General features: G+C 45.9%; 1 protein-coding gene across 1 annotated transcript in view; it reads left to right on the forward strand.

The window, feature by feature from the left end:
• Positions 1-3,021: 3,021 nt before the first annotated feature.
• The window catches only part of CUL5 (cullin 5), a 31,617-nt gene continuing 21,850 nt past the window's right edge, over positions 3,022-12,788 (forward strand). The window contains exons 1-3 of the mRNA XM_052671046.1: positions 3,022-3,162; positions 9,049-9,158; positions 11,519-11,618. Of these exons, the coding sequence (XP_052527006.1) occupies positions 3,139-3,162; positions 9,049-9,158; positions 11,519-11,618 (234 nt within the window). The 5' untranslated portion in view covers positions 3,022-3,138. The remainder of the gene's footprint in view (positions 3,163-9,048; positions 9,159-11,518; positions 11,619-12,788) is intronic.

Here is a 12,788-nt window from a genome sequence, read left to right on the forward strand (position 1 = left end):
AGTGGCCAGAAATGTCTGCCTCCGTATCACAGCCTACGGAATACCTGCCTGTATCTCAGCTTCTCTGGTTCACAGACATAGGTACCTGTAAAGCAGCACTCATGCTGTGGCTGACGCACACATACAATGCACACATTCTACTGATCTTGCCAGAGACCTCATAATGTCAGCACTGCTGTGGAATATGTACACAAGGGACAGTGTGTAATACACTTCCATCTGTATTATCTCATTGTATACGATACATACAATTGCATAATTGCATGCTTTATATATACAATGAATACTGCATATATACTTTAATGAAAGTTACATTTATTCTACATAACAGCAAAGAACAAAAAATTAAAGACTAATTGAAACATTTTGAAACTGGAAATTTTGTCAAATAAGAAACTTTCCAGTACCTCTGTGTTACTTCTCAGTTAAGAGAAGGCCTTAATTAGGCTATTTATTAATTTAATAAGGCTGCGGGCCTTATTTAGTCAACATTACCTAAATTTTCAGAGAGCACAGATCTGCTGAATGCTTTCTTATAGCTTTTCTATAGAGGTAATGCCTTAGGGTCTCTATGCCTTACAGTACAAATTTATCTTCAAATCATATCCTCCACTGTATGCCCCAGAAAAGGCTCAAAAGCACTATCCTCCCCATTTCCCCATGAGAGGTAGACCTCTTAGAGAACAGAGCTGTAGTTGTTAGAAGGCAGGAGAGAGGCCCAGTGCTTGATGCCTAAGGCTGTATCTAGGGTACTTCTTGCCCTGTGTACTGACCCCAGTGGTGGCTGTGAGCCTCTCATTATGCCACTGCCCTTCCAGATAGACAATTAGAAAGTCATCAGTGTTTCTCCTGGTAGCTGAGGAAAAAAATGATAGAAATGAAGGAATGGAGGAGGGACAAGAGGCCTTATAGAAGGATTTGGGTAGACTGGGGCCATTGGATAATCAGCAACGGCAGAAAGTTCAACAAAGTAAAGTGCTGCGTGCTGCACCCAGGATGGATAACACTGGACACTGGCAGACTGGAGCAGAGTGGCTGGGGAGCAGCTCAGCCAGAAGGGACCTGGGGGTGCTGGTGACAGCAGCTCAGCACAAGCCAGCAGTGTGCCCTGGCAGCTAAGGGGCAAACCACCTTTTGGGGGTCATTAAACATAACATGGCCAGCTGGTCAGAAGAGGTGATTCTTCTGCTGTATGTAGTGTTGGTGTGGCCTCACCCTGAGTACTGTGTGTGATACTGGATTCCACAATATGAAAAGGATGTTAAGGTGCTTGAATGCATCCAGGGGGGTAACACAACAGGTAACAGGGCTGGAGGCATGTTCTGCGAGGAGAGGCTGAGGACATTCAGGTGTCCAGTCTGGAGAAGAGGAGGCCAAGTGGTGATCTCAATGCTCCCTGCAGCCCCCTGAGCTGGGGAAGCAGAGGGAGGTGCAGGGTTCTGCTTCTGAGAGCACAGGGCTGCACCAGGGGAGGTTCAGACAGGGCAATAGGAAAAAAAGACCACTGTGAGAGTGGTCAAACACTAGAACATGCTCAGAATGGTTTGGGTTAGAAGAAACCTTCAAGCCCATCCAGTTCAACCCCCCACCATGGGCTGGTTGTCGCCCAGCAGCTGAGGCTGTCCATGGTCCCATCTAACCTGGCACTGAGCACCTGCAGGGATGAGGCACCCGCAGCTCTCTGGTCAGCCTGTGTCAGTGCCTCACCATACTCTGAGTAAAGAATTTCTTCTGACAGTTAACCTAAATCTCTCCTTTTTTTAGTTTAAAGCCATTCCCTCTTATTCTATTGCTATCCTCCCATGCGAAAAGTCAGTCTTCCTCCCACATATGAGCTCCCTTCAAGTACTGAAGAAGAAGGCCGCAATGAGGTCTCCCCGGAGCCTTCTCCAAGCTAAACAAACCCAAATCCCTCAACTTTGCTTCACAGGAGAGGTGCTCCAGCACTCTGCTCATCTCTGTGACTCTCCTCTGGACCCGATCCATCAGGTCCACATCTTTCCTGTACCGAGTCCTCCAAGGCCCAGGAGTAGTATTCCAGATGGGGCCTCACAAGGACAGAGTAGAGAAGGACAGTTCCCCCCCCCTCTCCTGCTGCCAACCCTCTGCTGATACAGCCCAGGATGCTGGTGGCCTTCTGGGCTGTGAGCACACACTGCTGGATCATGTGCAGCTTTTTGTTCACCGGGATCCCCAAGTCCTCCACAGAGCTGCTGTCAATGAGTACTTTCCCCGTCTGTACTCCTAACTGGGATGTCCCCAATCCAGGTGCAGCACTTCGCACTTGGCCTTGTTGATGTCATTGTAGGTCAACTTCTCAAGCATGTCCAGTTCTCTTTCCAACTTCTGCTAGGTGGAGAGGAACAACATCAGCTGCACTTTGGCTCAGCGGGGCTACAACCATCCAAGCACCCGCCTCTGTGCACGGTGGGTGGGTGCTGCTGCACATGGTGTGCTGGTGGCAGGCCTGAGACGACAGGAATCCCAAGGCCAGAGGAAAATTGAAATGCTTTCCTTAAGACACGTTTTGGATGAAGGATACCTTTTTAAACAGAAAACTAAAATGATGCCTTCTATAGCCACACGCTGAAAAACCCCACCCAGAAGGTGCCTAAAACCACGCATATCTTATCGAACAGAAAAACCGTGAAGTTAAAAGCGTTCACGAAGAAAGGCGACCACCCCCACAGAGCGCCTTCAAGTCGGGCTGCGCTCGAGGGGGGGGGCGGAGGCGGCCGCCAGGGGGCGCTGCAGGCGGAGCTCCCGCCCGGGCCTCCCTCCGCGCTCGGCGGCGGGGCCGGCTCGGCGGCGCCGCATCATGTGGGCCGGCCCCTTCCATGGAGCCGGGGCTGCTGCCGAGCGCCTCCTGGGCGGACGCCGCCATGAGGCTCTGAGGGGCGGCTGCGTGCGGAGGAGCCAGCCGGTCGCGCCGCCGAGCGCCCCGAGCACGGTGCCGGTCTCGCCTCCGGGCAGGGGAACCCGGAGCCGCGGCCGCTGCTACTGCCGCCGCCGCGGGTCGGGCCGGGCGGGCGGACGGCCCGCGGCCATGTAAAGCGGCGGCGGTCGGGGCAGAGCCGAGCCGAGTCCAGCCCGGGGAGAGGAGCCGCCGTCGGCGGGGAGGCCCCGCGGGGGGAGATCATGGCGACGTCTAATCTCTTAAAGGTGAGAGCGGGGCCCGCGCGCGGGGTGAGGCGGCCGGGGCCGGGCTCCGGGGCCGCCCCGCACCGGCCGGGCCTGCGGGAGGCGGCACGGGCAGGCCGCGGCGCTGCGCCCCGGGCGAGGGGGCGGCCCGGGCCCGGCCTCGGCTGTACGGCTGCAGGCTCGGCGTGCGGCCCGGCCGGCCGTGGCCTCCCGTGGCCTCCCGCTCGCGTCTCACACAGCCGCGCGGGGACCCCGCTCCGCGCTGCCGGACGGGGTCGGGCCTTTGTTTATTTCGGGGAACCCCATGGTGCGGGAAAAGAGTTGTGAGTTGAACAAAGAGTTGGGGAACGCCTTCGCCGCGAGCAGGTGTCGGCGGTCGGGTTGTCGGCGCGTTCTGGCGTTTTCTTTTTTGCTAACCGCACTTCGCTGCGAAGGAAAAACTCCTCGAGGCCTTTAATCGGCTCTGCTGTGGGCTCAGATGTTCGCAGGCTCCTTCCCGGTGTTTGGTGGCAGATGTCAGTCACCCCGAAGAGAGCCAAGTTTGCGCAGAAGTTGTGGCTGTGACGGGCCGTGGCCCGGCCAGGGGCTGCGCCTCCTGAGTGTGCGGTGTGCGCGGGGACTCGGCCCTGTGTGGCCTCCAGGGCTGTGCCAGCGTGCCCGGAGCCGGCCTGCCCCGCACAGCTGCTCCTGGTGTGCTTTGGGACGCCGGCCTGATCGGGGTATGAGGCCTTCAGAAGGCTGCCAGGTTTGGTTACTTGTATCAGGTAGCAGTATAAAATGGACGTATACGTGTGGCCAGTTCTGTGTGTTATACTTCAATATGGTTCTGAAGAGGTGCTACTTGCATTTCAGCTACCAGACCTATGCTGCGTGTATGGATTTGCCCTGAAGCTGTTCTGAGACAGTGAGAAGGAAAAAGAAATAATCAATAACCTCATGTCTTCCTCGTGTCCAAAAAAGGTTTCACTTCCAAAAATAAGCACACAAGCATACACACATGCTCATATACATAAAAAGCTATTGAAATTGACATGTAGTTAAAATGAATCTTCATTCACAGAATGGCCAGGTTTGGAAGGGACCTCAAGGACCATGAATCTTCAACCCCCCTGCCCACAGGCAGGGCCACCACCCTTCCCGTTTAATACCAGACCAGGCTGCCCAGGGCCCCATCCAATCTGGCCTTGAACACCTCCAGGGACAGGGCATTCACAACCTGTCTGGGCAGCCTGTTCCAGCACCTCACCACTCTCTCTCTGTAAAGAACTTCCCCCTCACATCCAACCTAAATCTTCCCTCCCTTGTTCAATTACCTTTTCTCCCCCTCCTGCATCCCCCTCACCCCCCCCTGCCCCCATCCCCCATAACTGGTTATCTAGATATTAAGGCTGATAAGACTGAACTAAAAATCTCAAATGGAAGAATTCAGGTCTGCTGGAGAAAAGCTTCGTGTCCCACTCACAGCTATAGAGACAAAATGGGATTTCTTTAGGAGAGCATTGTTTTAGAGCTTGGACAAAGCTCAGGCAATTCTGCTTGTTATTGCTTTAGTCCACTGCTTTGCAGTACTTATGAGGATCTCAGGAAAGGCCAACGTGTGCTCTGACAAGACATGGCTGTATAGCCATGTAGCTAGAAGAAACAGGCGTGAGATCTGTCAGCATTCCTCTTCAGCCGTTTTGAAAGGATAAGTGTACAGTAAGAGCAAATAAAGTCAAAGGCCTTGCTTTTGTGAGATGGCTTTCACTGATCTGAAGTCGTTTTGTTGGTGTAGTGGCATCTCTGCAGTTGGCCTTTAAATCATTAGCATTTTAAATGGACAGAAAGATACACGTGCACAGTGTGTTTCTGGAAAAATGCTACATAGGTGTTTAGAGCACCTGGCAGTATTTTCTAAGCCATATATCTTACTAATTAGGGAGTTTTCTAAAGACAATGAACTATGACCGCTGCCTCGTGAAAGGGAAGGTCATACAGTGATTTGGCTTTATTCATAATGACACACTAAACCAATAAGATAATTGTGACTAGATAAGGGCTTTTGTTCCCCAGCTGTGATGCTCAGTGTGCTCCCATTGCAGCGAGCTGTTGATTGCAGGTTTTTGCCGATTGACAGTGCCTTATGCTGATGAAATGCAATTCAGAAGAAAGCACTGTCCTCTGCATAGTGAAAACATACAAGATTTTTTGGCATTAAAAGCAAAACAACAAAGCCCTAACAGTAATCAGACCCATGTCAGGTTTAGGTGGGTCTCAGTTTCGCTAGGATAAACAGGAACTGAGAGTTTTCTGTTTTTCCCCATCTTGTCTCAACCTTCTGCATACTTGAGAAAATGAAGTGAAATACTCCTTTCTTATTCTACTAATGAATCCTGGCTGAATCAATGCCTGATAGCCTCTCTTCATGTCACAGGGCATCACTTCAGCTGTGCTGGTGCAGCTTTCATAATTGCGAATTCTCAGGGCATGTGTTGGAGTGTCCGCTGTTGGCTTTGCAGTGACGGTTTGTGATGTGAAGGCACACAGGTTTCTCTGCAGCTCCTAGAACACAAAGCTGCTCAGCTTATCACAGTGCAGAGGAAACCTGTAGCTGTAGCCACGTGAGCTGGTCTCCATGCTTCTGTAGGCCTTATTGTAGCTGCTGGAGGTGGCAGCAAATGCAGAAGTTGGTGCAAGCAAGTTGAATTGCAGTCTGAGCCTGGTGTTAGGGGGGAAGCAGCAAAGCAAATAGCAGGTTTGCTGTAGACTTAAGTAAGAACCGAGATCTACCTTTTGTTTGTTTCAGCTGTCTTTTGTGGGTCTTATTGCTCTGCCACTTAAAAATGAAAGCATTTCTGCAGTTTTCTAGTTATTCAATGTAAAGAAAATATCTCCAGATATGTTTAGTTTATCCTGCCTATTTCCAATTAGAGCAGCTTGTGGTGAATGCTGCATTCCACTCAGTTACGCAGCAGAGCTTTCCCCACGACTGTCTTTCTGCTTTGTGTAGTGACTTTGCTATGATCATCTCACTGATATATAGAGCTGCCAGAAGCAGAGAGCAATCAGAATGGGAATTCTCCTGCTTATTGTAGGCTAGGACCTCATCTGTCTTACCTCATCCCTTTTGAATTAGCCTTAATACAGTGTCTGAAAACAGCTCCGTAGTAAAAGCACAGACATATTGAAGTGCGCTCAGTGATGGAGGATGCTGCTTTTTCACAGTACTGTGCAGTGCATCTGATGGAGATCAGAACTGCAGTTCTGTGTAGCTAAACTAGTGAGTGTACACAGTAAAAAGCACTGGGTGGCCGAGTGAATGTTTCAAAGTACAGAGGGACAGCAGCATGGAGACTGCTGGAGGCTGCTGGGACCTGCCTGGCCTGGGAGCCTCGCTCTCCCTATCCCCAGGCTGGCTCCTGGTGCGTTCCACTTTTATTTAGGCTCTCACTCTGTACTCCGTGCCTCCTGCTGTGCTTCTCTTCACCTTGCTTGCAGTTATGGAGAGGAGATTTGTGTTATGCAGTAGGACCCTAGTCAGGAGAGCTGTTGGTGCACCTGCTCTGTTTGCATTATTTGTGTTATTTTACTAATCCTATGTAGTATCTACCAACAGGGTCTGGAAAATTTTTTGCCTGCCGTTGTGAAATGTTGCATATAAGCGTTTATTCAGTGAAGAGAGGAATAGGAAGAGTAAAGCTGTAGTAGGTATTTCAATATAGTAGTGACATTGTATACTTCTCAAGTGAAGTTGTGTTAAAATGGAGCTTTAAATCTCCCTGAGTACATGTAGCGAAGTGACTTTTGAAACGCATTAAATTTTAAACTCCAGGAGTGGTCATGGAGCCAGGGTATGGCCATCAGTCCTCATTTGTGCTTTCAGAGAAGTGTGTGTGGTGTAACTGTTAGTTAGAGGTGCCGCTTGCCTTCCTGCTTACCTTCCCTTGGAGCTGTGGCTCCAGGCTGGGCTGGATGGGGCTGTGAGCAGCCTGGTGTAGAAGGAAGTGTCCCTGCCTGTGCAGGGCTTGGAACTGTGTGGTCCCTGAGGTCCCTTCCAACCCAAACCATTCTATGATTCTTAGTGTGTGCTGGGAAGTTGGGGTATAAATGTCACAGATACTGCTTCATGGAAACAAAGGTTTTCTTCATCCATGTTTTATAGTGAAACACTGGCAAAGGTATAGCATTCATTTTTATTCTTTTGTCTTCTGCTGTGTTCAGGGCTGAAATGCAGCACAGGCTTTTTACCTCTAGCAGAAAACATATGGGATCTGAAGCTTTGCTCCAAAGGGAAACTTTGGAGGAAGCTGGTTTTACTCATTTGATAATGCCTTTTCTGGAACTTGTAACTCTACAGCAGCTCGACTTTCAAGTTTTTTAACCCGCAAAGGGGGACTGGGAACAGAAATGTCTGCAGGAAGAAGCTAATCGCTTTCTGAGGAATAGGGAAGATGAGAGAAAGCCATCAAAGTTTGGGAAGTAATTGTACAGCCAGGCCTATCTGGGGCAGCGTGTGTTCTGTTCTTGGGTGTTCAAAGATGAGGCACTCAAGTTAGTTTTTTTTTTACAGGAGAAGATACCAGTGGGCAAAACCATCTCTCTGAATTTCACAAGCAGTGTACAATATTTTCTTACGTGTTGAAAGGGTTCTGAAGTTGGACAGGGGCTGCTTGCTTGAGACTCTTGTTCTGAAGCCATTGCAGTGGCGAGATGGTGCTGCTAGAGTTACTGTGGTGCCTGCTGCACTTCTATCATGTAAAGCCGAGACATGGGAGCTGCAGGGGATACAGGTTCTGAACTGTGCTTATTCTGAATATTAAACAACAAATGTGTTTTTAAATTTCCATGTACATGCTATTCATCTGGAGATGACTTCAAGAATGTGGCATGCTGCTTGTGCTTATTTCTCTGAAGGGCTGCTAGTGGAGAACAGCGTGCTTGTCAGAATTTCAAATAGTTGGACTGTATTATGTGGTGTGTTTGAAGTGAATTGTGTCACATGTAGTATGACTAGCCAAGACAATGACCTGTTCAAAAGCAAACTTAGCAGTGGAGATAACCAACAGTCTCCTGTCACAGCTCCCAACCAACTCATTTTTTTTAATTGCAGATTTTCTTTTTAAGATGTGGAGCAGTAAGCAAATAAGTTTACAATGTGTGCAGTGAAACTCGTTTCTCTCTTAAAGTGGTTTTGTTCTGTTTTTCCAGTAATGGCAGTCTGCCTGTATACTACAGTGAGTGAGGTTTTTTGGGACAGTCAGAATGAGATGGGAGCTCTTGGATTCGTTAGCTTTCCTCTTCAAGCGAGTTTGAAAAAATTCACCTGGGATTAGATTTTTTTGGCATGAATTATTCTTAATTGCACCATCTGTAATGTTGGCTAATTGCCTGGGGGCAGTTAAGCCATAGGAGGGGGCTGTGATACAGCAGCTCCTACGTTCCTCTGCTTCCCTCTTCTCTGTGCTGTTCGTACCAGATGCCCAGTAGAGAAGAAGATACGTGGCAGCACCCACAGGTACTCCTGGTTCCTCGCAGCTGCCTTGGTTGCAGTCATTTATTCCAGCCAGGTTTGCAGCTGTGCCTCGTGGCTGTTGTTGTGTATCTTGGCTGCAGCGGTGCGGCTGAGTGGCACTCATGTTGTCCATGTATAACTGCTCTCACAGGTGAAGGACATTTTCCAGAACGTGTTGTGTTGTAACTGGTGCGGTGCGTTAAGGCAGAAGCTGGTTAGCTGCTTCTGCTGCTTTTGGAAATAATAGTTACTGCAAAAAGCTCTGTTCAGCTGTGGGGTTGTTGCTCAAACGCCAGGTTGCCTGAGATAGCTCTGACAGGAAGGTAGTTTTGTGCTAACCGTGGAAACTGCAGTTCCTAAAGGTAATTCCTATAATGATTTATTTTACTAACAGTACATTACTTTCTTCCTTTTAGAATAAAGGTTCGCTTCAATTTGAAGACAAATGGGATTTCATGCGCCCTATCGTTCTGAAACTTCTTCGTCAGGAGTCCGTCACGAAACAGCAGTGGTTTGATCTGTTCTCGTAAGTACTTCAGCATTCTGCATCCTTGTCTGCAGGAGGGGTATCTGTGGTTCTGCTGATAGAGAAGTCAGACCGTGCCGATGGCATGGGAGCACACGGGACAGAAGTGCTAGCTTACACTTTATTAGGTGTGCCTACTTCAGAATAAATGTACAGAAGTACTGTTTTATTGAGATTCAGATCTTTGCAGATAAGGTAGAGGAAGAACAGCAGAAATTTGCCTTCAGCCAACAGTAGTAAATAAGCCTTCCACCTGCTCACAAAGGTTTTGTTTGAGAGTTCGCTGCTTGGGCAGTAGGTTCTCGAGTGCAGTTCGTTATTCTGATTTAAATGCTTTTCTTCTAAAGTAACTTAAAAATGCTACTGAAGTAAAAGGATAATGCAGATAAACTGGTATAATTTGAATAATTGAATAGCACATATAGCATTTTTCAGACATTGTTTGCATCGTTGTACTTTCTAAAAATCCGAGAGAAGCAGATTGTTCTCTCGAGGTACAAACATCACTGCATTTTCCTCCTTCCAAAAATCCTGAATTTACTTCCTGTTGCTGATTTTTTATTTTTTTTTTTTTAAATACATCATGTCACTTTTGTCAGCATAGTAAGGAAGTGAGTTATAACCTACATATCAAAAGTTTATTTAAAATTGTCTTGGTCTCAACACGGAGTTGTTTTCCCTCAAATGCTTCAGTTGCTTAGTGCTGCACTTTCTTCCTCTGCTTTTTAAAATCACTCACTGAATTTTGTTTAATTTGAAATGATTTGTCTTCCAGACTGCATCTTTATTGCTCTTTTCAGTAAGAACAGTGCAGTGATTCTTCTTTGAGCCATCTTACTGCACCTGTCATGCTTTTCTGCCAACCAAACAGAAAGGTAGTTTATCATGCAATGAGTTTTAATATCTCATGATGTCACAGCCATAGGAGTTGCCAGAAACATGGTGTAGTTAAGTTACAAATTCAGTCCTGAATCATTGCTTTCATTTTTTTTTTTTTTAATAATTAGGTCAGTAATTCTACAAGAGTATTGAAATTTTTCCTTTATTATTTTGCTGGTTTGCTGAATTTTTGGATCATACTTAAGTGCCTTTATAGCAAAAATAAGTATATTGAAGGAAAAGAGCCTGCTCTTCTAGGTTTCTATTTTTGGACAGTGATTTTGTTAATCTTTTTAAGAAAAGTATGGAAGATGTGTCTTCTGCCTGACCTTTGCGTATGATCTTCCAGCACTGCTTTTTACTTTGGTTATGAACTGATGGCATTCTAAGTTCATTAACACTTTTTGTCTGTGAAATCTATGTAAGTCCCACAGGTTCGCTAGACCTTTATAAGTTCTTGGCCAGCACTCTTGTTCTGTGTAAAAGGAGCTTTTTATCGTGCATTTTGTGTTTTCAGTTTCAGACATTTTGTCTTTTCAGTTAAACTAATAAAGTTGCTTTTGTATTGGAATAGCTGTGTTGAATTAATAGGAACAAAGCCATCCTGTAGATTATGTAGTTTCTTACCTGCAAAGGCTTGGCCTTGTTACTGAAAGGAGGAAGAAATTACAGAGGGAGGTAATGAGTTTAAAAACTCTTGGTAGGCCACATTATATATGATGCTATAGTTGAGGAGTGTAACTTGCCTTTTTTAGTCTTTAATATAAAAAGGAAATAGAAGTTAAGTTACGCTTGCTGAACTGTCAGCTAGGAAGAACAGGAATGTGTTTGAATGTTGATTGAAATTGATTAGCAGCATTTTGCTTTGTGATGCTCCTTGGGAGCTTTTCTGCAGTTGAGCTGCACTTTAACGTGCTTCCACTGTCATGAAATGTTTGTGATCTTATTAAACCAGTTAAATATTGAAATTACCTGATCTCAAATCTCTCAAAAGCAAGGTTGGTTTCCTTTGCAGTGGAAGGATGTTGTAGTGCGTGGATCGTGGAACTCTGAGTGGATGCTGCATCTTAGAGTATGTAGAATGACTGCGGGCTGAGTGGCAGTGCTTCTGTTGGCATGTAATTTCCATCTTTGTCAAAGAAAAGCTTTAAAAAGTTGTCCTTAATGCATGGGATTATTGGATAGGTGGTGGAAGCAGAATGGACTTCTCTGTGTTCTTTAAATCTCCTTCAGCACAATCCTTTCCTAGGCAGGTTGCTGTTACTGCTTCCTGTGCTTTCTTAAAGCTTCAGTTTCTTCTCCAAACACATTTTCCTGTTTGTGTTGTGCAGTCTAACCACTTATTTTTTTTTTAAGTGATAAACAAAATGGATATTTTTTTTCTTCTTGTATATGCTAAAATTATGACTGCTTCTGCCTCGTACATCAGAGAATTAGAGTTTGAGTGATGGTTACTAAAAGGTGAATAAATTGTTTTCTAGAGACGTGCATGCAGTTTGCCTGTGGGATGACAAAGGTCCAGCAAAAATCCATCAGGCCCTGAAGGAAGACATCCTTGATTTTATTAAGCAAGCACAAGCAGTAAGTTCTTAATATTTCATGACTTCTATTCGTATTATTAGAAAAAAATTACCCCACAGTTCTGACATTCTTTGGATCTAAATGCATTTCTTTTTTGCCTGAAATGCTATGATATTCCAGAGATTGTAATTACTATGTGAACTTCTCTTGAAAAACAGAAGACAGCCTTAAGCGCTTGCTGTGGCTCATTGTTTCATTGTAGGCAGTGTTGTTTTTTTTAAAGCACTATTTTTGTTTGTCCAGCAGTACTTATGGAATTTTCTTCCACTTGAACATTTCTTGAGGCAAAATTTACTATAAGAAATTACTGCCTGGAAAATACTTTTTGTCTGGCTTCAGTGGTGTGCGGATGTATTCATCAATGGCTTTAAAATACATCCAATTTATGGCACATTAGAAACATCTGTTCTGTTGGCTCAGCAAGATTTGCTGCCTAGTTTTATGGACTCCCCACAAATAATCGAAGTCATCAGTAGATTCAAGGGAAGCTTCTGTTTTTAAAATGTGTAGCAAAAGATGCAGCAAGATTTTTTTTCTTAATTTTATAATTACTACTTTAATAAATTACATTATAAAGGTTTGGGAAGAAGAAAAATGTCTTTAAAATCTTTCTTTAGTGAAGAGATTTGCACCACTGCAGCTTCGTTCAAAGGAAAGCAATTTCTTATGCTTGAAGCCTTATATACATATTGATTTCTTTTATTTCAGTCCCTTCAGCTTGCTAGCACACATGCATAAATGCTGTGCAGAGCTGGGCCTTCAGTATGGTCTGTGTGAGCTGTTGTTTTAGAGGCATTGCTTTAGGCCTTATGAAGGCATTGTACTGTGCTCCCAGGCATTACTAAAATATACAGGTTAACTAGCTGTTTGGGCCTAATGAGAGCCTTGTAAATGCATTAAATTAAACTTCACTGCTCTGCTTAATATAACACAATTCTTACAGGTTGGTGCCCTTCTGTAGGTGTAGTTGTGCTAATACAGGCCAATAGGGCCAAAGGTTTTAAGTTTTTTGGCTCGTAAATGGCTTAACAGAAAGTGATTCGGTTGGGAACGTACTGACAGCTCCACTGCTGTCACCTTTTACTGTTCAGAGAAGGTCCATGTGCCACGGGTTGATAAGCGCCGCTCTGAACTAATTGGCACTTACGTATGTGGACATCCTGCTGTAAC

This window comes from Tympanuchus pallidicinctus, unplaced genomic scaffold, assembly GCF_026119805.1.
Source record: "Tympanuchus pallidicinctus isolate F22 unplaced genomic scaffold, pur_lepc_1.0 scaffold11, whole genome shotgun sequence".
Lineage (NCBI taxonomy): Eukaryota > Metazoa > Chordata > Aves > Galliformes > Phasianidae > Tympanuchus > Tympanuchus pallidicinctus.